Below are 24,895 nucleotides of genomic sequence, written 5' to 3'. Positions count from 1 at the left end.
TCTTTGTATTTCTCTGTCCCAGGATTCATTGTTACCTGGAGATAACATTCTGCATGTGTTTACGTTCGTCTGCTATTACTATGTAAACTTTTCAGAAAGTGCAATAACTACTTAACTGCATACATTGCATGTAAATGTTACACATAGGAAAAGGGCAGAAAGGTGACCGATTATATACTTCCCTGAAGTCTGAAGATGATCAACTGGTCCCAATGAATTGTGGTGGGTTCATATGATAATTTAACACCTAAGACCAAAAAGGTCTTTTACCTATACAAAGACAAATAAAAGAAAAGAGGGGGTCATTTATTATTTATGTTGCACGGTTCTTTTGGGCGCACAAAATGTGTGATGTAATAGACTTTTTTTGTGTCGCATAGGCTTAATAAATTGGCGCATTGGCTGAAAGTGAATGATTCTACATTCATAAAGGAGAAATAGAAGTTGGTTGACTTGCTTTTTGTGGGTCTAAGTGTGCAACACAAATTGCTCTGCTATGACAGGTATTTAACTGGGGATTGTGTCGCACGCGATGGGATTGTGGCGCAGCTGCGTCGGTTTTCATGCCACAAAAATTGGGGGGCGGGCCGTCAGACAATCCGACTGATTCGGACTAAGCACGGGATTTAACTTTCAAATTGTGCCGCAAGATCAAGCACTTACATACACCGTGAAGAAGAAGGTGAACTCCAACGGACCTGACAGGGGAAGCGACACATGTATGATATCTGGCGCACAATCTTAGTGAATCACGGGAGAGTGCATTCCAGTCGGACAATGCACTTTTGGGGAACACGTCAGGACGGTTAAGTAAATGTGTCCCAATATGTTACACCTAGTAAATGACCTGCAATGTGAAAGAGTAGGACCCAATAGTCCTGATTTTCGGGGTACGTTTCTTTCCTTTTTATACCCATTTCTACTGGCTTGGTGTAGTTAGACAGTTGTTTCATAAAATCAATGTTTCATGCGCGTACTTGGTGCGAAGCGATGGTGTCACAAGAATATGTCATCATTGCTTAGTGGGGTCTGACCTGTACAGGTAGTATTCAGAGAATGACATCTCAAGTGAGGCTTTTAGAAAGTGCAGGATAAAGTGCTATACCCCCTTATTTATCTCAGATAACGCCTCCCGTGACACCTCCTGTGTAATTTTTTGCAGGACGATCTGACATTTCGTTGCCACTGTTTTTGCAGACTGTACACGATTTTGATCACTTTTTGTTCAAATTTGATCTTGATGATGTTGGCACTGAAGGTGCTTGTCACTGTCTATAGCTATTTGAGTGACATTTCAAATACTTCATATATTCCCATAAATGAGCACCAGTGTTTACTACTTGTCTTTCCTTTGTTATTTGCCTTGTGCATTGTTTACGCCTGTATGTCCCAGTGAATAACCTGTCTGGTCTTGGTTTATATGTCACCAGCAGGTGTATTACTGCTGCTATGGTTTCCCTGTGGAGGTAACAATTAAAGGCAGCTCACTTTCAGTGGAATTCAGTCAATGTAGGTGACGGAAATTACCATGTAATGAAATGCCTACTATTGTATCACACTGTATTAAACCCTGAGAAAGACTGCTCTTCCATAGTTCCCCATCACAGATTGTATTAATCATTTAATCTATTTTATTTTTTGCAATGGAGAGAATATATTTCTGTCACATAATGAATACAAAATCCATAAAAAGAAAGGACTGGTAAATTCAGCATTGGTATAACATGAGAATAATATGTCACATACCATTACTGTGATAGTAGCAGTAAAGCCAAGTTAAAGGAAATCTATCAACAAAATAAAGCATGATAAACCAGGGACACTTATAAATCTAGGAACAGTGACTATGGTATCTAGTGACTATCTCCTTATATTTCAATAAAGGGCTCCTGGGGGGTTTACCAGAGCTCCTCTGTGCCGCAGCCGCACAGGCTGTTACACTGTGCAGGAGAAGCCCTTCCACTGTGTGCTGAAACAAGATTGCAGTAAAATGCTGACGGAGGAGATGGGGAGGGAGAGACAGGATAGCAGCCTGTGAAGCTACAGCAATGTAACGCACCCCAGAGCCCTTTAGGGCTTTTAATAGTTGTGTTAACTTGTTATCCATAGCCTCCTTCCTTCTAAAATCAGTCACAGTGCCTGGATCTATGAGTAAGTGTCCCTGGTTTATCATGCTTGATTTTGATGTCCTTAGTATTTAAGTCACAAGATACTGCAATTAATCTTCAGTATGGAAAGCTGCTAGAATATATTGATGACATGTCACATTATGGCTTAAAACAGAGGGTTTTTTTTTCCCTATGTTGCTGATTTATACAAAGTTTGTTGAAAGGTGAGGTATGCTTTCAGGGGAGTTTTGGTAATCAGTATTTAGTATTTGTAAAGTTCTAGTGCTGGGATGGTCTAATACAGGATCAAGTACAAAGCAATATGATAGAGGTGCAAAAAAGGTTCCCTAAAGTTATTTTATAGAGGTTAAGGGAACAGTTTGGAATGAGATGGGGAGCTATTGTGGTATACTTGAAGGAGGGAACATGGCGCTGAACATGTTGGGTTGCACATGTAAATAAATCTTCTTGAACTTCATCTTTGGTGCTGTGGCTCCCTCCTTCAAGTATATTAACTCCTGGTTTCCGGCATCAGAAACTTCGGCCGCGGGCACCACCCTAAACTGCTTCTCACTGGAGACAGATTGCTGTCCTACCCTTCCATTTGTTTGAGCTATTGTGGTAGGCACTGGAAGGACAGACTGGAAGGACAGACAAGGACAGAAAACCCTAAGGCAAAACTACCTTCCCCACTGTACCTGCCTAATTGTCCAGCCTACCCTAAGCAGTAGGGAACAACTAGTCGCCGTACCTTTCCTTCACCAAGGTGCAAACACAAAGACTGCACAACAAAAACACCAAAGACATACCTCCCAACTTTCTCAACAGAGAAAGAGGAACAAAATACAATATAAGCGCTGCAGAATTTTTTTTCACCCTAAGCCACACCTTTTGCTCAGCCCTAACTCCACCCCTACACAGTATTTCCCCCTTAGTGCCCTTCATCTCCCCTTCTTATATTGTACCCCCAGCTCCATCAAATATTAAAGCCCCCCAGCAGTTCCCCCTCTTATTTTGCCCACCAGCAGCTCTCCCTCTTATTTTGCCACCTAACAGCTCCCCCTCTTATTTTGCACCCCCAACAACTCACCCTGAAGCAGCTTCCCCTCTTATTGTGCCTCCCACAATAGCTCCCCATCTTATTTTGCCCCCCTCCCCACCTGCTCCCCCTCTTATTGTCCAACAGCTGCTCCAACCTTTATTCTGCCCCACCAGTAAAAATAATAAACAGATTCTCACCTTTTCCCAATCCAATTCAGTAGCTCCTCTGTCCTCTCCTTCTGCTATATGTAGCAGTGAAGCCAGCAGTCACCAGGGATGACACCGTCACATGTAATCACCTGCTGGCCCTGCTACATACAGCAGAAGCAGAGTCACAGTGATAGTGCAGGGAGCACGCAGCTCCCTTCCCCATCACTGTAATCAACCGCATCCTCAGAGTTGATTACAGCGATGTCCTGGCACATACATCCTGCCAGGTGGGACAGTGAGGCTGAAAATCTGGACTGTCATGCTAAATCCTGGATGGTTGAGAGGTATGCCAAAGAGTAGTCGACATAATGTGGACCAGAACCAAGAGGACAAATGCAGCACAGAATGGAGTAACCAGAAAACAGGCAAGGGGTCATTGAATGCAAAATACAGAAGTCAAGATAAACATCAGATAGCTCAAAATAAAACATACGGCAAGAAAGAGTCCCAGTCCACAAAATGATTGGTTCAGGCAGGGCAGAAATGTGAGTGGAGGAAGAATTTGTCTATCACAGCTAACTCATTTGTTTGTAACCAAGAGCAAAATGCATAGCAAACTGACGGGTGTGGTGGAAATCAATTAAGACTGCTAGGAAAGGAGTAAACCAGTGTTCAATCTAGTAAGGACAGGGTGTACAGAAAGCACCTTAAGTCCAACCCGACACAGATGATACAGGTTAACTCTCATTTTTCACCTTATTCTCTGACATATTTCAAAACACATCAGGGATTTCTACTATAGAATCTACTATAGCACAATTGGTCTCTGATACAAAGACTTAATTAATCTAAGTTGATACATTGAAATCTCAGCTGTTATACACTAGGTCAGATGTCATGTAGAAAGCAGCAATGGATCGCCTGGGAAGTATTCTTAGTTTTTCATGTATGAATGTCTAATTAGATAATCATTAGTAACAGGTAGATAGCAGAAATAAGTTTTAAGATAAGAAATAATAAGTAATGAATGTATTCCAAATTAATTAGTTCGGACGCAGTGAGTGATATTCATATGTCCAGTTTTCTAGCAGAGAAAGCACATGAATCTCCCTGTCTCAACAGTTTTGGGCTTCTCCGACCCGCAGACCACTTTGAGCATATTGGAGGGTGGGCAAGAGCAGAGCAGGTCAAGAGCAGGTATCGGCAAGAACCGGTACAGACTATAGCAAAAATCTCTGCCAGTTCAGATGTGGTCTACAGGTCCAAAATGGAAGCGTTTGCTAAGAGGCTGGAGTCTCTTAGTAGACAAGAGCACAGGATCACCAGCGCGGTTCAAAACTCCAGTATATGCAACATGAACTGCATATAGTGCTGATTCTGCAAATATAGGGGGGATTTACTAATTCTGGCGCAAGCACAACTGTCGGCATCAGACATCAGTCTCCGGAAAGTACAGCTCGATGTGATTAAAGTGGCGCATGGCTGTAAGTAGATGATGGGTAGACGGTAATAATCAGTCGTGCGCCATAAAAATGCCGACATCAATGAGATGTGCGCCAAAATCTTACATGGACTGCGCCTTAATTTTGCTCTCTGACAATTTTTTTCCTGATCTATTGTGCGCCAAAAGTTGCGCCTAAAAATGACGACAAAACACACATTAAATTGACTGATAATGTGGAAAAGTTAGGCCACGTCCACTTGCTCCAAAAAAAGACGGAAGAGTCAGGATAGTCGGAAACATCTGTTCTTTCTGGCGCAAACTCATTATAAATGATCCGCAACAATTCTGCGCCCATAAAAACGAAAGATCCCAGCATTTTTTAGGCGCAGATATGATAATACATGTCCCCCTATAAGTTAATGAAAAAATGCACAGATTTCATCGCAAATGCACTTGCATACAAAAATTTGCCTACTATATTTATTTCTACACCAGGCAGGCCCTGCGCCGGCCTTAGCCTCTTGAAGTATCTGTTCTGCACCAGAGCAGCGGCGGCGCTATCATATGCCAGCACACTAGCGCCAACGTATGATAAATAACCCCCTGTATGTATATGGCAATACAGGCAGTCCCCAACTTAAGAACACCTGACTTACAGATGACCCCTAGTTACAAACGAACCACTGTATGTTGGTAATTTACTGTACTTTAGCCCTAGGCTAAAATAAACCGGTATAACGGTATTTAAATGTATCTGCAATTAAGCTTTATTGTTAATCCTGGTTCTTATGATAACCCAACATTTTTAAAAACTAATTGTCACAAAGACCAAAAAAATTCTGTCTGGAGTTACAATTATAAAATATACAGTTCCGACTTACATACAAATTCAACTTAAGAAGAAACCTACAGAACCTATCCTGTAGGTAACCTGCCTGTAGTTAGCATGTTATGTCATCTACACACTCTGTAAGTTTATAAAGTCACCTGTCAAACCATATATTAGCTATGGAGTTCTGTATACCCCTGGGGAATTTTGTATTGAATAAAATGATGTCATAGGATAGGGGATAACAATAATACTTGACTGTTTATTGTATGTCTGTGATTTTTCATTGTTTTGGGGTTTATTTTATATGATTACTACTAGAATATGTTTATTCTGCCAGTGTTTCGAATAGAATGAAACTACTTTTGATAATTTCTTGATTCTACACAAAGGGAATAACTGTTTCCTTTTTGCTGACAGCAAACACACTTCCATTGACAGCCTAGGAAGAATGCATTTTTCTTCAGGTGGCAAAGAGCGGAGAACACCCTGACCGCTCCTTGATTGACTCTTCCTGTGCCATCATGTGCAGGTTTATTTGTAGCACAAATGTCCTGAGAAGCCATAGCAGCAGTTATCCAGCTCTGGGACAGAGCGGCTCGTGCTCTCTAGTCACATCTAGTGTCACATGGTGACTTTACTATGATTGGCAGACATGTCGTGCCGGAAGAAGTGCAATGTCATACGGAAGTGGATGTGAAGGTGACTGTACTGACAACCATGTATATAAAAATATTTAAAAAACATTCTTTCACAAGGTACCAAAAGAAAACTTGAAACTGACATGACTTGATCCATAAAAGCATAGTGCAGTAGTTAATATAATAAAATGAGTAAAGCTGTACAGTAAAGTTGTACAGTTGTTAATTAATAGGAATGTCCATTGCAAATAAAAACCTATCAAATAAAATACAATTACATGCTACAGCTCCATAACTCCTAGGTGTTTGGTTAGTTTATATGGCTGCGCAGCTCACATTTTGTTTACAGCATGTGACCGTCTGCTGGAACCAATCACTATGCTCAGTGGTGTTGCGCCGAGGCCATTGATTGGATGCAGAGGTCATGTGATAAAGACAGCAGTAAGGAAATAAAACTGTAGCGGCTATAAAGCTGCAGCCAAAGAGGAAGCAAGTATCTGATTGTGTGTTACTTGATTGTATATGCCTCCACTAGAAAATATTTCAACGAAACCGGTCAATGCCTTATGGAAAGCATCTGAAACTTAATAAAATTGTACAGCAATTTTTTTTTCTATGGTGCATTAATAAATAGCAATTTCCATTAAACAACAGGGTAGTATTTCATTCTACGGGAAATGTGGGCTCCTTTACTATATGGGGCCCCTTCACATAGGAAGGAGCAATGTAAGCAAAGCTTTTTATCTTGGATAGTCTAATGAAAATCCACAATGTTTATACTCAATGGGGCACATTTACTAAGGGTCCACGGAACGCATTTCCATCGGGATTCCGGAATTTTTCCGATTTGCACCGCATTTACCTAGGGTTTTTGGCGGCTTTCACACAACATAAATAAGGGGGCGGGCCATCGGACGATCTGACGGATTCGGACAACGCGTGGGATTTAACATCTCAAATTATGTCGCAAGCCATGCACTTACATGCAACAGGAAGAAGAAAGTGAACTCCGGCAGGGAGCGGGGGGCGACACATGCAGGATCTCAGGGGCACGATCTTGGTGAATCGCGCCTTACTTCATCTTCGTCGGACCGTCTGGATTGGGGATCGCGACAGGACTGGGTAAGTAAATGTGCCCCAATGTATTCAATAGTAAAATACAGAAATGACAATGACGGCAAATTTATCAGTATTACCATATTCTTTGCAGCTCATAACTTTCTAGAGTATAGGTCGAAGCTATCAATCATGGGGGTAAGGAATCATCCTATTATTATCCCCATTATTCTGATTCCTCAATGTCCCTGGCCTTTCTTAGACTACCAAGCATGCTATTTATATTATGGTACATGCCGTGACAAAAAGCTGCTCACTCTGGAGCAGATAACATTAATATGTCCTTTAAATGTCCCTATGTGAATCATGGGGGTCTCCATGAAGCAACATGTCTCCCATGCCCCTTGTGCCCTCTGATCTGGACACAGGAGCCAATTAGAAGTAAAATCCTAAGATCCCACCCCTGGGGGAGATCCAGTGTCTTTATAAAGAGGAGCTGGTCTGTCACTCGTCCTATTTTGGCTGGCAGTGCAGACAGGGAGCTGCCTGGTAGAGGATTGATATTATAGTATAAGGAATCTCTACCGCCGTCAAGATGAGTGACCAAGCTATCAGCTTTCTCAAGGACTTTTTAGCTGGTGGTATTGCTGCAGCTATCTCCAAGACTGCTGTCGCCCCCATCGAAAGAGTAAAACTCTTGCTGCAGGTAAGATCATTAACATTAATATTATAAGTAGTAATAATAGTGGGACCACCTATAACAGGGCGTCTATGTTAAGTATAGAATATGTTCTATTCAGGGTCTGCAATATTGGGGTACACCAAACACTGTTAGTAGTTAGTATATGCATATAATGTGTTTTTGCTCTTATCTATAACTATTATACTTGTGGGATTAGTAAAAGTCTGCACTCTCATATTCTGAGAAGTCTTCTTCCTGTACATAGAACTTGGAAGGTCACAAGATGAACAAACTTCTAGTGTCAGATACACGTGAGCCCGGATAGGCGGGTGGTTATGACTTTGGGGAGGACACTACATGACATATTCCAGGCAAAGCTTTGAGTGACTAAATATGGAAAGTGTCTCCTGCTCGGCCCATTGACTGTTTTTAGAACTGACCTATCACATGGTTGTCCTAGAACACATGTCAAGTCAGTCAGACGCTGCTTTCTTACAAGTAACACTGTTTAAGCAATAGTCAGCATAAAATATCTTTGCATTTATGTAATACGTATATAATGTGAAATAAGATGGAACAATTTAGTTCTTTTTTATAGATTTTTTTAATGTCACTGCATTGTATACCATAATTGTATACCAAATTTAATAGACCAATGCATTAATGAAATATTATTGTTTGCTTTACCTGCATTAATAACATTAATTCATTTATTACTGTATTTAATACATTCTATTATTATGTATTATACACATCCTTGAGAGTCATATCAGTTCACGTCTAAAAATCAACAATTCTTGATCTGCACATGCTTGGACTTATACAAGATAGCGTAAAATAACATGAGCCCCTGCATAGTGCAATGCAATCTTTTCATATCTTTGAGTATCTACTTCAGATGAAATAAGGGCGACTGTAGTGTTAAGTGAGAACCACCCAAAACATTCTTGCCCTCTATTTCACAACTCATATCCAGTCCCACAGTCATAAAGTTATTTCCTTTTCCTATTGAACATGTGGTCAATGACCACAGACTTTACTGGATAATATCTAGATTATTTTGGTGTAGCAGCTGAGCTGGTTTACTGGAGCTGATGTCGAGTACCCAGGCATCACCACTAGACGGTGCAGATTCCAGTGGTGATTGTGCTGAGCATCAGACCCTACTTTTGTGATAAAGATAGGTCATCATCAACATAAAAATCATAGAAAATCCCTATAAATGTATATAGCATTACAATACCCTGTGTAGTGGACATGCACCAGGTACTACATACTCAGCCGCCATGTACTAATCTTAGGAATACGTCTTCAATGAAAAAAATTCTGACAATCCCTAACCTGTACATGTTATGTTTAGGAGATTTAAAAAATTTTATAGACCACTATGCTGATATTTCTATTGCTAATAATCTGGCACAGCAATATCAGCAAGAGGTTGTTATTGGCAATTATTAGAACACATGCTAATACAGGCTTGTTGTGTGCACTTATAATCAGTGTTTTAAGGGTATGTTCACACAGCATTATTGGAACCTGATTTTCCCCGTCATGCCCAATACTCTGAGTTGCATCCACCCGTATTCCACTTGGAATATAGAGCATGTCATTTTTATTTATTTCATTGGAAGAATCATTTTGCCACAGATTTTTCACCAATTTAATCTTTGCCTTGAATTAGACATCAAGAAGTTTTATGTGACTAATTTATGCCCAGTCTAAGCTGATTGTTATCCAGGCACATTGGCCCACGTTTATTAAAATGTTTGTGCCAGTTTTATGTCTGACTTTGCATTAGAAAGAACATGCGAGCTGCTTTCACATGTATTTAAGAAGTGTTTGCACCAGTTTTGTGTCGCAGCTGTATTGTATCCGACAAGACGGAAAAAAGGTGCAACCAAAGGGGCGTTCCGGTGAAAAAAATGCTGCGTTCTGCTGGAGCAGTGCAGGGGGCGTCCGATTAATGAAGAACGTGTGACACATTTCATGAATCTGACCTACACTGCACCCTCTACAGGCAATTGCACTAGTTTTGACAAATCTGGGCCATTGCCTACATTGGTGTACATTTACTAAAAACAGGGAAACTGTACTAAATGTAGTTTGCCTATGTAGTGTGCAGAGGGCACCAGATTCAGGATTTCTGGCTCATGTTCTTCATGAATCTGGCGCTCCCTGCACTGCCCTGACAGAGTGCACCAACTTTTTTTGGCGCACCTTTAACATGGGGTTCGTGACACAATTCTGGCAGACTTTGCATCATAAATCTGGTGCACAGTCTGACTGAGCAACGGAACGCCCCCTAATTTGTATCGCATGGTGCCTAGTGCAGCTGTGCCACAAAGGGTTGGGTGCAACACAAATGTAGCACAGGCACTTCTTAATTCCCGGTGCAAGCAGTTTGTACCTAAAAGAAAGTGCAAAATCCATCAGAGAACTGGTGCAAAGCCCTTAGTAAATGTGCCCCATTTTGTGCATGGTGTTACAGCTCACTGAGGCTCAAACCTATTCCAGTGAAAGGACAGAGCTGCAAGTAGGACCAGACACAGCACTGCAGGCCCTTTAACCATCTGTAAGAGTAGGAGTAGTTTGGAACACACCACACTAATTTTGATGAACTATTTAAAAAGTATTAAAGGAAACCTACCCTGAGGAATCTACTATCAGAAGTAAATCTGATAGTAGATTCCTCCTGGCTGCCTCTGTCCTAATCTGTAATTTAATAATCCTGGAACTTGGTGAAAACTTTATTTTAGTAATATGTAAATTAACTGCAGAGGCTACTGGGGTGTGTTCTAGCCTGGCCGGGCACTGGAAGCTAAGGCAGCTCCACCCCCCAGTAGCCTCTGCAGTTAATTTACATATTACTAAAATAAAGTTTCGAACAAGATAAATTAGGTTCCAGGATTATTACATTACAGATTAGGGCAGAGGCACATAGGAGGAATCTACCATCAGATCTACTTCTGATAGTAGGTTCCTCATGATAGGTTTCCTTTAAAGTTTAGGTATTGAGGACTGAATAAGAAACAGAGACACTTATAGTTATGGCTAGAACGTAAGTTGTGTGTGAATGATGCCCCTGGTTTATGTGGAGTCAGAGATTTAGAGGATTGGTGGAAAGCTTATAAAAAAAGAGAGCAGCACCTAAAATAACAATGTCTGATAAAATGTATGATACAGTATCTTACAGCAATCTTATTCAGGTTCAGGTATTGTATAAGAATTCCTGATTGCTTTATGTACATTAGACTAGTTCTACTGTGAAAATAAAACATTTCTTGCCTACATCAATAATTAGCTTCTTGCACCTTTTGATTTAGGTCCAACATGCCAGTAAGCAAATTTCAGCCGATATGCAATACAAAGGAATCATGGACTGCGTTATCCGAATTCCCAAAGAACAAGGCTTCATTTCCTTCTGGAGAGGCAATCTCGCTAATGTCATCCGTTACTTCCCAACCCAAGCTCTCAACTTTGCCTTCAAGGACAAGTACAAGCAGATCTTCCTGGGGGGTGTAGACAGGCACACTCAGTTCTGGAGGTTTTTCGTTGGTAACCTGGCATCTGGAGGAGCTGCTGGAGCTACTTCCCTGTGCTTTGTGTACCCTCTGGATTTCGCCAGAACCCGTCTAGCTGCTGATGTGGGTAAAGGCCCCAACCAGAGAGAGTTTAGTGGCCTTGGAGATTGCCTTGCCAAAATCTGGAAGTCAGATGGTGCTAAAGGTCTCTACCAGGGATTCAACGTGTCTGTCCAGGGCATCATCATTTACAGAGCTGCCTACTTTGGTGTCTATGACACTGCTAAGGGTAAGAAATATCCTAAGCTTTATTTACAAAATGCATTCATATTATATCATAGTTATATAGAAAGATACACCATCAGATAGATCCATGTTTCCCCAAACCTTTATGATAATAATAATTATTAAAAAAATACTTGTAGCCCAGTGCTCACATACATCTAGGCTATAACAAATGACACCAACCATAGACATCATGGCCAAAATTATATGTGGCTCAGAAGAGAATTTTCCTGTGTGGACGGAATTCTGTAAATAATATATTTATTGATATTTAAGATTTATATACAGAGTTTCCCTTCCACTGATTTGTATGTTGACCATTGTTTAACATATATCACTTGGCACATCTCATGCTAACCTAGTCTATGTCATTTTCCCTTAAGGCATGATGCCAGATCCCAAGAACGTGCACATTGTGGTGAGCTGGATGATCGCTCAGTCTGTCACTGCCGTAGCTGGTCTTGTCTCCTATCCCTTTGACACTGTCAGACGTCGTATGATGATGCAGTCTGGCAGGAAAGGAGGTAAGTATCATAACTTAATGTTAAAATGGTTTCATATAATGAATTAGGAGAGGAGGCCATATGTACAATCCTTCTTCTCGAAGACCTCCATATGGGTAGGATAATGTTACATGTTCTCAATATGAGAAGGGGAAGCACACATCAGGTAGCCCTAATTCATGTGTTATTTTCTTATCAATTGGTTGTTCCAGAGTATTTCAGGAAAATCAAATCTGATATCGAATAGATAATTACTTGTAGTTAGGGTAGCAACAATCAGACTCCAACTTATAGCAATGGTTCCAGCTGCCATTCGCCAACTACAAGACTGTCCGAAATAGCCTGGTACAATAGTTAGCAATCATCGGTAATCCCATAGAAATACATAAAGTAATAGAAAGTGTTCACAACCAGTCTCGCCTTCCAAATGGGAGAACCTGACACCCCCATCATTGGAGTTCAAGTTGGGTGCCTACCAATACCAAGTTATCACCTATCCAGTGAGTAGGTGATAACTTGATTTTGTAAAATTACTCCTTTAAGGGTGTGTTCACATATAATTTATACTACACATTCAACATGCAGAATGTATCTATAGGCCCCATGCACCCAGTGAATATCACAGTCCTATCCTTTTGGAATATGCTGGGTTGGGTGTTAGCCACCTACAACTCCATTGGGGGATTTATCACCTGGTTGTCTGTTTATTTGTACTACTTTTTGATATTTCTTTGTAGAAAAAGCCATCCAATGTTTTGTTGAATGGGTTGAGTTGCAATTAAAGTTGCCAACCGATGGATAAAAGTGGTGTTGTTTCTGGGAAAAGTAAAATTATGATTTCTTTTGCTCCTCTTTTTCTAATATATTGAATGTTTTTACTTCCCAAACAGCTGATATCATGTACAAGGGAACAATTGACTGCTGGAAGAAGATTGCCAAGGATGAAGGACCTAAAGCCTTCTTCAAGGGTGCTTGGTCCAATGTCCTGAGAGGCATGGGTGGCGCATTTGTACTCGTATTGTATGATGAAATCAAGAAATATGCATAAACTAATAAACTTGTCATGTTTATCCTTTCTATATTTAATTGGTAAAGACTTGATGATGCATCTGATTTCAGGGAAAAAAATCCTATTTCCTAGGGAAATTAACAGAGCGTAAAGGGCAGGTTTGCAACAAGAACAGATAGTAATAGTTTCTAAGCTGGTGCAGATGCATAATGTGAACATGACTAGACTTGGTACAATCCCATCTCATGTACTGGATGCATTTTGTATTTATGTAACTGGATCTATGGAAACCCGTGAACCACATGTAAAGGGATGAAGTTATGTAATTTATAAATAAAATATATGTCTTACAAAGATTATAATAGTTCTTATTTATTATGGTAATGACATCCTATCTCTGGCTAATAAACTGGAGGATCATGGTGTATAATTCCATACTACTTCCATACCAGACACAACCCATGGACAGGTACATTCCTTTAGTATGACAAAACATATGGTTTTTAAACTTTAGTTCCTATGTCCCAGGTCTCTGAAAAATACAATGAACATCCACAAATATCACGACACATGCCCTATAGGTTGGGTTACTTTTAAATGAGGGTTTTCAAACAAATTAGGGCAGTGAAAAATAACATCTATCAATCTAGATTTCTGCATGTCACTCATACAAAAGTACAGTGTTAGAGAAAAAGCCCAGATAAAGTTAGGTGGGGGGGGGGGCAGTAGAAAACCACTAGAGCTGAGCTACAGCTCTGATGGAGCCTGTTACACGAAACACGCAAATTTCAGTCTCCATTTCTCACAATCCAACCTATTTGGAGGTAATGATATAGAGCAGTGGTGGTGTACCTATGGCACGGGTGCAGAGATGGCACTCTGAGCCCTTTCTGTGGGCACCCAAGCCTTCACCCTAGTTCATAGTTCACCAGACAGGAATTAAGACCTCCTCCTGCAGTCCCAGGCAGCCCAGGACATGCCACACTAGGCACCATTTTGAAACGACATCCCTGCCAGCATCCCTGCCTCAGAATACAGGAGGAGTTTGGAGGTGTGGAAAGTGCTGGTTTATTCATAAGAGCTCCAGAACCCATATTCTTCATGTTCTCGGGACCCTGGATGGTTACTACAGTAATAATTAGAGATAAGCGAGCACTAAAATGTGCTCAAGTGCTCGTTACTCGAACTTTTCCCGAAGCTCGAGTGCTCATATCGAATAACGAACCCCATTGAGGTCAATGGGAGACTCGAGCATTTTTCACTGAAAGAACACATCGAAAGAACACTGAACACGTTGCAGATGTTTTCAGATGTTTTCACTGAAAAAACACATTGAAAGAACATAGTGAAGAACACATTGCAGATGTTCCGTACATCTGCTAACTTATTGGAAGACACCCCCGCCGAACGGCGTTCTTCACAATAGTATGTGAAGAACATTATGTGTGAAGAGCACATTGCAGATGTTTCCATACATCTGCAATGTGTTCTTCACACATAATGTTCTTCACATACTATTGTGAAGAACACCGTTTGGCGCGCGTGTCTTCCGATAAGTTAGCAGATGTTCGGGACATCTGCAGTGTGTTCTTCACTGGGTCGGACTGTTGGTCCTGCTCCAGCCCGCTCCGCTCCAGCCTCCACTTCAGCCCCCGCTCCTCTCCTCCATGCCCGCTCCATTTCGCTCCAGCCCCCGCTCCGCTCCTCCATGACCGCTCTGTGATGCCCGCTCCAGCCCCCGCTCCGCTCCTCCATGCCCGCTCCGTGTTGCCCACTCCGCTCTTCCATGCCCGCTCCGCTCCTCCATGTCCGCTCCAGCATGCCCGCTCCAGCCCCCGCTCCACTCCTCCATGTCTGCTCCAGCCCCGCTACTCCATGCCTGCTCCGTGATGCCCGCTCCAGCCCCTGTTCCGCTCCTCCATGCCCGCTCCATGATGCCCGCTCCTCCATGCCCGCTCCAGCCCCGCTCCGCTCCTCCATGCCTGCTCCGTGATGCCGCTCCGGCCCCTGCCCCGCTCCTCCATGCCCTCTCCGTGATGCCTGCTCCACTCCTCCATGCCCGCTCCAGCCCCCGCTCCGCTCCTCCATACCCGCTCCGTGATGCCCGCTCCGCTCCTTCATGACCGCTCCAGTCCCACTCCGCTCCTCCAAGCCCGCTCCGTGATGTCCGCTGCAGCCCCCGCTCCGCTCCTCCATACCCGCTCCGTGATGCCCGCACCGCTCCTCCATGCCTGCTCCGTGATGCCCGCTCCGCTCCTCCATGCCGGCTCCGCTCCACTTCAGCCTCCGATAAGTTAGCAGATGTTCGGGACATCTGCAATGTGTTCTTCACTGTGTCTTTCACTGTGTTCTTCACTTAAATGATCCTGTGTTCACTGTGTTCACTGTTTTAATTGTATTCTTCACTGTTCTTCACTGTCTTTTCTTAATTAAATGCTCGATCTCGAGCAGGGGAAATACTCGTCCGAGCAACGAGACGTTCCGAGTACTCTAATACTTGAACGAGCATCAAGCTCAGACGAGTATACTCGCTCATCTCTGTTAATAATCCTTCTTTAGACTGTATTGGTGTCCTTTAGGCGTCAATATAATTTAAAGCTTTGATGGAGCAAGGAGCAATTAGTTACTGCTAAAATTGCCATGTTGTCACTTTGTGATATATAAGTTGGTTTTGGTTGTTGTTTGGGCACTCAGTCTCTAAAAGGTTTCACCATCACTGCTATAGAGGTATGCAATCTAAGGTAACCAGTCCAATGTTGGTACAGGGACGTCCACTTGGATCCCGCAAACACTAATATGGCAACCTTTTCCAAAGATAACTCTACACACAAACTTTAGTACTCTACAAATAGAGACAAAAACTACCTATATCCCATATGCAGGGTGTAACAAAGAGGTGGGATGGTGGAATATCTTGGGAAATACACACCGGATTGAAAAACTAAAAATACATGCCACATTATTTTTGAAAATCTATCCAATGATACCAAAATTGCCCCTTTTCCCCCCACCCACCTTCAACTATAAAATCTTGAATGGGAGCCCTTATTTTTTGTTGCAGTTTTGGATTAGCCAGGAAAAATTACATTGATTCAATTTACCATTCAAGGCATTTTCATCAACAGATGTAATCGCCACACATCAAAATAGGCAAAAAGAAATACAGCATTTCACAGATATAATTCCAACCTGTCTCCATCAGTCCCGGTGTATACAATTTTGGTTGCTCCTGGATACGACCATAAATCTTCTGACTGTGGTCGGGCAGATTCTACTCATGAATAGCTTCTCTTCTCTGCATAATGCAGTGCTATTTGCCTCCTGCCCCAACCCCCTGCATTATTCAACCAGCTCAGACACAGACACTTCCTTCTGATAAGCAGAAGTTAGACTCTGCATGATAAATGTGGCGCACAATCCGACTGTGCACCAGAACGCCCCTTTCAGTGCAGAATTTTGTGTTACATCGGGTATAATGCAGCCGCAAGACAAAATAGTTAGGAAATCTGGGCCATTGTAAGCACACAGCATCTCATAGCACAGAGGAATCATGAAGTGTCTGTTTAGAGAGTCCACACCCACACTCTGGAATTTGAGGATACATTCAAATTGGCGTTAATACCATAAGGTAATGAGATGAGATGCTCAAATCCCTTGTGAGACCATATGCTGGGTTCCTCCTAATGCAGGACAATGCTAGACCTTATGTGGCTGGAGTGTGTCAGCAGTTCCTGCAAGATGAAGGCATTGAAGCTATGGACTGGCCCATTTGTTCCCCAGACCTGAATCCGATTGAGCGCATCTGGGACATCATGTCTCACTCCATCCTCCAATGTCACATTGCACCACAGACTGTCCAGGAGTTGGCAGATGCTTTAGTCCAGGTCGGGGAGACCATCTGCAACCTCATCCTGGGCATGCCGAGACATTGTAGGAAGGTCATACAGGCAAGTGGTGGCCACACACACAATACTCAGCCTCATTTTGTTTAGTTTTACGGACAGCACATTAAAGTTGGATCAGAGTGTAGTTTTGTTGGTGACTCCAAATCCAGGCCTCCATTGGTTAATAAATTTGATTTCCATTGATGATATTTATGTGATTTTGTTGTCAGTACATTCAACTTTGTACAGAACAAAGTATTCAATGAGAACATTTCATTCATTCAGATCTAGGATGTGTTACTTGAGTGTTCCCTTTACTTTCTTGACCAGTGTATATGTAAGGGGGAAATCATAAAGAATAGCCAAACATTTTAGGCTTATAGCTATTGAAAATGTATGGATACATTAAGGATGGCCATGTCAGTTGAACCCATCGATTTTGGTGGCAGCAGCCTACTACCTACGATATCAGGTGATGTCCTGTCCTGGATTTCAATCCTTTCAGTCTCATTGAAGATAGGTCTCTACCAGAGGTCCCTGGCAGTGAGTTACTCCCTCGTAAAAGTGAATGGTTTTTGTAAATCTAAAGTGTATGGCCAATGTAATGGAAATAAAAAATAGTAAATAAAAATGTAAAGGGGTCCATCAGATCAAAAGGGTTTAGTATCATCTATTATGTTTGTTATATTCTTCAATTTTCCATAGTCCCCAACTTCCTCAAGGAATCACTAAGATGGGACCTGAGTCGGGTCAACTCACACATTTCCTAAAGTGAGGAAAACTATGGTGGCTACCATCTTCAAACATTGACTTCAAGGCCATGAACCATTGTGCCATTACAATGTATCTTTAGGCTTTGTCTATAGTGTTCCTTCAAAAAGTGACTCACATTAAGCAGGTTTATACATCTTTATTGATGATCTTCCAAATGTATTTTGATAGAGGTGACCTCCCAAACCACTTGAACACTCAGTGCAGGCAGCTGTGTAATATGAAGAAGCCATGAAGACAGATTATTACAGACTGAACTAAATAGATAAAATCCACTCTAAAGGCCTCATGCACACGACCATAAAAACATCCTGGACTGGCTCACTTTGAGGCACCTTGGAAGGCAGTCATCTATGCTTGAAGAGGACCAGGAGGTTTTGGGTTGTCATTATCGCCAATGGCCTAGGAAGGGTCACCTTGTGCTCCACATGCTTTTCTGCATCTTTATGCTCAACGTTGCTGAAATTGACAGTGCAATCAAATGTATACAGAATATACTCACTGATATATCTCACATAGGCTTTCTAGACCTATCCCCGTTTATGCTCCTTCTTAAACTGACTGCTCCTCCTGATGAAGCCGAGGTCGTAGGTAAATCGCGCGTCAAGGTGTTCCGCTCTTTCACCGATGCTCTGTGGTTTCTCCATCATGTCTTGTGGTATACCCAGGTGCTGCAGACACCACAAACCACAATTAATTTTAGAAGATATTCTTTGTTCTTTAAGTCTACCATATTATCAATCTTTCTAGATACTTTATATGCTTTTTGGATATAAGATACGGGGGGTCCCCTACTTAAGAACACCCGACTTACAGACGACCCTTAGTTACAAACAGACCCCTGGATGTTAGTAATTTACTGTACTTTAGCCTTAGGCTACAATAAACAGCTATAACAATGGTGTCTGCAATTAAGCTTTATTGTTAATCCTGGTTCTTATGAGAATCCAACATTATTAAAATCCAATTGTCACAGAGTCCAAAAATTTTTTGTCTGGGTTTACAATTATAAAATATACAGTCCCGACTTACATACAAATTCAACTTAAGAACAAAACTCCAGAACCTACATAACCCGGGGACTGCCTGTACATGAATTAATGTACCTCTGTGATATATGCACTGTATTTTGCTATCAATTAATTGGTAGGAGTAATTTGTGAGATAATTTAATCTGTTATCATACCATGTATACTTGAGTATAAGACGAATCCCCCTAATTTTGACACAAATAACTAAGAAAACGTATTGACTTGAGTTTAAGCCTAGGGTGGGAAACGCATTGGTCACAGCCTACTTGAGTAATGAAATTCCCAGCAGCATTCCTTAGTAATGAAATGCCCTGCTGACATTCTGTGTGCTGGAAAACTCGGCTTATACATGAGTATATACGGTACTTACCTGATATGGTTCATTATCCTATTTGAGTGTATGCTATACCTGGTATAATACCAATATATTTATGATGTTGGGACCCCTTTCCGGCAGAGTGCTTTTGGGTTCTGCTGCTCTATTCCATCTGAGCTCTTCTCTCTTTTTGTACAATAGGACTTATATTTAACTAATAAAATTTTGTATTGATTTTGACTACATGCATTCCGTGCATCTTTGTGTGTGACCAACTCCCCAATGTCTCTGCTCAATAGGTCTAGCTTAAGCAAGATGTAGAGTGTAGGGGGTGGATGAGTGAGCTGAATGGAAGTGGCGTTTCTATCTAATTTGAAATGCTTTATGTAGAATCAAAGACGCAGGTGGATGTCTGATTGGGCATGACCGGCTCCAGAGATTGGACATCGAAAGAAGGAGCCGAAGGGAAGGTAAGGAATTAATGATAAAACAGGGCACCAAACTCTTTTTGGGGGTGCTTAATCTTCAGAGACGAGTTCTTGTTGGAATAAGCTGACATATCCTCCCCACAAAAGAAGAATATGAAAGAGAATTCTTCCACCAAAGATGCCATGTGTGAGTTGCTGAATATACACTAAGTTTTGGTGTCAAGATGAAAGACTTAGGTTCAGGAAGTGAGACTATCACGCTGGACCGTACTCCAACAGCTCTCCGGTCTCCTGAGCCTGAGCAAATTTTATCTGCCACCACTCATCAAATATAAGGCTGACGAGACACCTTATATCGATTATGCTCAAATACAATGTTACACTTGCCAATAAATCAATTAATTTAGTAACATCTGCTCTTGCCACATGCAGCTCAGAAACATCTCTTGAATCGGCCCATTTCTAATCATTTAAAACCTTTAAAATTCTAATTGTTGCTCTGATTGACTCTGGTATAGACTACTGTAACTCCCTACTAATTGGTCTTCCACTCACTTAACTCTCTGCTCTTCAATGTTTTCTTAATGCAGCAGCTAGGCTTATCTTTCTGATCAAGTGCTACAAAGATGCCTGTAGTCTGTACCGATCACTTCACTGGCTGTCATTCCTTTAAATACAGTTTAAAATAATCACCCTCATGCACAAAGCTATTCATAATGCTGCCCCCCCCCCCCACAACCACCTTTCTTCTCTCAGTCTATCGTCTTTGATCTGCCAGTGATCTGAGATTATTCTCTACCTTAATTCAAACTTCTCATGCATGTCTCCAAGACTTCTCCCAAACTGCACCAATTCTCTGCAATGCCCTACCCCAGATTATCAGCCAAATACCCAACCTCCAAAGATTCAAATGTGCTCTTTAGGCAGGCCCATAACACTTACTAACTGCATAAAAAATTCAACTCTCCCTTTACTAGCCCATTGAGTGTCCTCCTACTGTCTGTTATCTAGCAAACATCAGATACCATGCTCTGCAGTCACATTGCCTTGGACTTTGTATATAAGATGGTGACTGATGGCTGGTTTAAACAGCAGCATTTCTATTTATTAAAGGAAATCTACAATTTGTTTTTATGCATTGTGAACCATACATAACTTGAGAATGCTGTAGCTACACTAATGCAGAAACATATCTTGTTTAATCCCTGATCCAAGTGGTTTTGCTAAAAAAAAAAAAAAAAAAAATTTCAGAGAGATCAAACAAAAATTCAGGACCATACACAGCAGCTGGGTGATGGTGCAGCGATTGATTACATCTGCCTGGCAGGAACAATACGGTGAATACAGCGTTCTCTGGAGTAGTGCATATTTAGGGTAAGAGGAGATGTGCCGGAGCAACGACAGAGCCGCATTATAATTTTATAATAGTTTTTTCAGCAAAACCAACCACTCAAAAATTAAACAAAATATGTTTTTGCATTAGTGTAGCTACAGCATTCTCAAGGTATATGAAATTATTTTATTCTTATTCCTTATAAAGAATGGCTGGACCATTATACAAGTTCTTATACCGATTGTGATACCCCCTCATCCTCACATTCTATAAGCTCTTGTGAGCATATTCCTATTGCTCCATATGTCCCCAATGATTTGTAAAGGGCTATGGAATATGATGGCTCTCTGTAAATAGAGATTATTATGAATATAATGGAAGCAGCACTCTAATAAAGTGTCATTGGTTTATTCGCTAAAATGAAAGTGAGACCTTTGACCGTTATCTCTTGCACGGTTGGTGAATAAATCACATTTTATTGGAGAGCTGCTTTGTTGCATTGTGCACCCTACCTCTGCACAAAGATCCCTTGGTATTGTCACAGTGCTGCTCCTTCCCTAGTATTGCTGATTTATGCTTATATGTAAATAGTCAGATTATTTCTTGCTCATAGTCTTTATGATCTTGATGTTTCAGAGTGATAAAGAGCAGATACTCCTCTAGTACTCCTGTGTAATGTGTTGGAGACATCATACAGTTAGTCTCACCCTCCTCTGTTCTGGTCCTCTGTCAGATCCAATACAAGATAGTCAAAGGCAACCTTAGGTCAGTGTTGCCCAAGAACAGATTTGGTCAATGAAAAACTGTCAGATTTCATGCACTCAATAGAAATATACATCTCTACTCTAAAAACCTTAATTGGAGCCCTAAAGCTACGGTTTTCCTTCTCCATTTGTGTGCCGTCTTAGCCACTTTTAAGAAGAACGTTGAAGCGGAAGGAATACAGGCAGTCCCCAGGTTACGTACAGGATAGGTACTGCAAGTTTGTTCTTAAGTTGAATTTGTATGCAATTCGGAACTGTATACTTTATAATTGTAATCCCAGCCAAAAATTGTTTGGTCTCTATGACTATTGGATTTAAAAATTTTTGGGTTATAAGAACCAGGGTTAACAATAAAACTTTATTACAGACACCTTTGATAACTGTTATAGATGTTTATTGTAGCCTAGGGCTAAAGTACAGTAAATTACCAACATCCAAAGGGTCGTCTGTAAGTCAGGTGTTCTTAAGTAGGGGGACCGCCTGTATAAAATTTTGGACTTTGTGAAGCGTTTTATGGACTTTTGCTTCTTTTCTTCCTTCTTGCGCCGCTGTCTTCAATTTTAGTGTGGTGGTTTTGGAGGTAATTTGGAGTTTTCTAAGTGTTTAATGCATTGATTAACTGAAATTGAGGGTCCCAGGTGTGTAAGACCATACAGGTGTCATGAACCGTCAAATATTAAACGGTGACTGGAAGTTGTTATATTTTTTTCAAGTAAAATAATTAAATGGACTCCAGTGTAAAGCTGAAAAAGCTTTTATTACAATGATAGACTGCAAAGTATTTCCAGGGAGAAGCAGTAAACTCCTTATACTTTTATTCTCAGCCAATGTAATGGCATTTACTTTCATCGCTGCGGTCCCCAAGTCCACTGTGTGGATGCAGCTGTATTGTCCATATGTAACCATTTATCATCAATTCACTTCTACTGGACACAGATACCAGGTCCTCAATCCCACAGAAGTGACTAGATCAGTACTTATACATGCAGACAACACAAATGATCATGTATTACATATCCAATACATATATACATCAGAATAAAAGCTTTTATGATATAAAAACCCTTTAGAGTGGTTCTGTCAGGTCTCCCAACATTTCCTATCTATTAATTGACTACGATAGAGGTTGCAAGCTTCAGAATATAACATTTTTTTTTTTTACCCAATTTTAAAGGGGTTGTCCAGTTATATACAGGCGGTCCCCGAGTTACATACAAGATAGGTTCCTTGGGTTTGTACTTAAGTTGAATTTGTATGTAAGTCAAAACTGTATATTCCATAATTGTAGCTGCATACAAAAAATATTTTTGTCCCAGTGACAACTAGAGTTTCAAAATTTTTTGCTGTAATGGGACCATGGATTATCAATAAAGCTTCATTACAGGCATCTTACAGCTGATCATTGTAGTCTGGGACTATGGTAAAGCATCCTGAGAGTCCGATGAACCCCTCGTTTTCGCGATCTGTGGGGTCTCAGCACTGCGGCCCCCACTGATCAGCAAATTAGGCCCTATCCTGTGGATAGGGCCCAACTTGTCTTCGTGGGAAAACCACTTTAAGTCGGGGACCTGACAGAGCCCTGACATAAGCCTTAATACAAATAAGATAGGAGCATGGCACAATAATATGGATTTTTGAATATATACTGTATCTCAAAAAAAAAAGCTGTAGATAAAGAAGCCACTAGTGAAAAGGAATAAAGAAGAAAGCTGCACATACACAGATGGATAGAAATAATACAATACGATCATAGATAAATCATAGAACTTTTACAATATCAAGAAAAATATAAACCATCTGGAATGTAGCAAATACATATATGACACAATAAAGGCTCATAATGTAATCTTCAAGAAAACAGACGGCAACGTGACGTCTGTCCTGGTTTAAGTGCATTCTGCAATAATAGACTTATTTTATCAAAATATATGTATAAAACAATATAAATTAACCTGACACCACATCATTATACTGTTCACTCGGTAAGACAAGATATTTCACCATAGCAGCAGGATACTAGATTTACAAAATAATTTAATGGATAAATTGTAGCGCCTTAAGAAAACGCCCGGTTAGGTCGTCACATCCAAGCTGCTCGGACGTTGCTGGATTTCGTGGGTCTGAGCAGAGCTGCACCGTTTCCCATGCGACTACTCCGACTGCTGGCACTTGACACGCGAGAGACACCACCTTATAGTACAAGATACAAATGCTTTAGTAAAAATAACAAAAACATACAAGACCTTCTACTCTGAGGAACTTTTAGATCTTCCAAGAACCCATCATTTTCCTTAAATTTTTTTTTATATTTCTCCCGATTCATAAAATCGATTCCCAAGTAAGTATTTTTCTTATACGAGACTAAATCATTCCCTACAAAAGTGTTCTTATGGTGAGATCATGCTATTAAGCCAGCAGAATATCCTTCATTTGTTGGTACTGAGGGCCTAAACCTGGGATCTGGACTTTATAACCCAAATCCCAAAACCAAACCTCCAAAAAGGATCCTTTGCAACCATATTTGTGACCTTCCGCAAGTCAGGCAAGTTTCCCAAGTGTCCCCAAATTTTAAAGACCAGGGGTGTTATACATGTGGCCCCCGATGTATAATATGTGGCAGTCACACAGTCACTTTTGCTCCTGGCCTCAGACAATACACGTATAGGGGGAGAATTAGCAGCGCTTCTACGACTTTTTTGGGGGTAGAAGCACCGATATAATTGCAATTTCTTGTGCACTGCAGGAAATTGTGATTATTCCGACTACTACGCCACCTCCATGTGGCCCTGAAGGGGGGGCAGAGGGGGACAGCTGATGGAGTTAGCAACAATCACCAGTAAATGATCGCTGTTTTTTTTTTTTTTTTACTGAAAACGTCGCCAAGTCCAAGCATCATGATGTATCCACCGTGACGACCACCGACTGATGCAGTATTCCCTTTATTCTAGTAAACTCACACATTAATTATTAAAGTAATGTAGAATTATTACACAAAACGTTTACAAATACATTTTACACATTACATGGCTTCTGTGGTTTTTGGAATTCTTTCAAATTGTCAACTGTGTCCCATTTATTGACATGGCTTCTGCTAGTTAT

The 24,895-nt window shown here is 41.1% G+C and overlaps 2 protein-coding genes across 2 annotated transcripts in view; one reads left to right on the top strand and one right to left on the bottom strand.

Annotated features, from left to right (window-relative positions):
* Window positions 1–7,776: 7,776 nt before the first annotated feature.
* Window positions 7,777–13,625, top strand: SLC25A4 (solute carrier family 25 member 4). The gene is made up of 4 exons (XM_072122922.1): window positions 7,777–7,975; window positions 11,275–11,761; window positions 12,141–12,281; window positions 13,151–13,625. The coding sequence occupies exons 1-4, from the start codon at window positions 7,865–7,867 to the stop codon at window positions 13,306–13,308; spliced, it is 897 nt and encodes a 298-aa protein (XP_071979023.1). The 5' UTR covers window positions 7,777–7,864; the 3' UTR covers window positions 13,309–13,625.
* Window positions 13,626–22,534: 8,909 nt separating this feature from the next.
* The window catches only part of CFAP97 (cilia and flagella associated protein 97), a 28,997-nt gene continuing 26,636 nt past the window's right edge, over window positions 22,535–24,895 (bottom strand). Inside the window, exon 6 of the mRNA XM_072122911.1 lies at window positions 22,535–23,986. Coding sequence (XP_071979012.1) covers window positions 23,877–23,986 — 110 coding nt within the window. The 3' untranslated portion in view covers window positions 22,535–23,876. The remainder of the gene's footprint in view (window positions 23,987–24,895) is intronic.

The sequence above is a fragment of the Engystomops pustulosus genome, chromosome 1 (assembly GCF_040894005.1).
Source record: "Engystomops pustulosus chromosome 1, aEngPut4.maternal, whole genome shotgun sequence".
Classification (NCBI taxonomy): Eukaryota; Metazoa; Chordata; class Amphibia; order Anura; family Leptodactylidae; genus Engystomops; species Engystomops pustulosus.
This window is presented reverse-complemented; position numbering and strand designations above follow the sequence as displayed.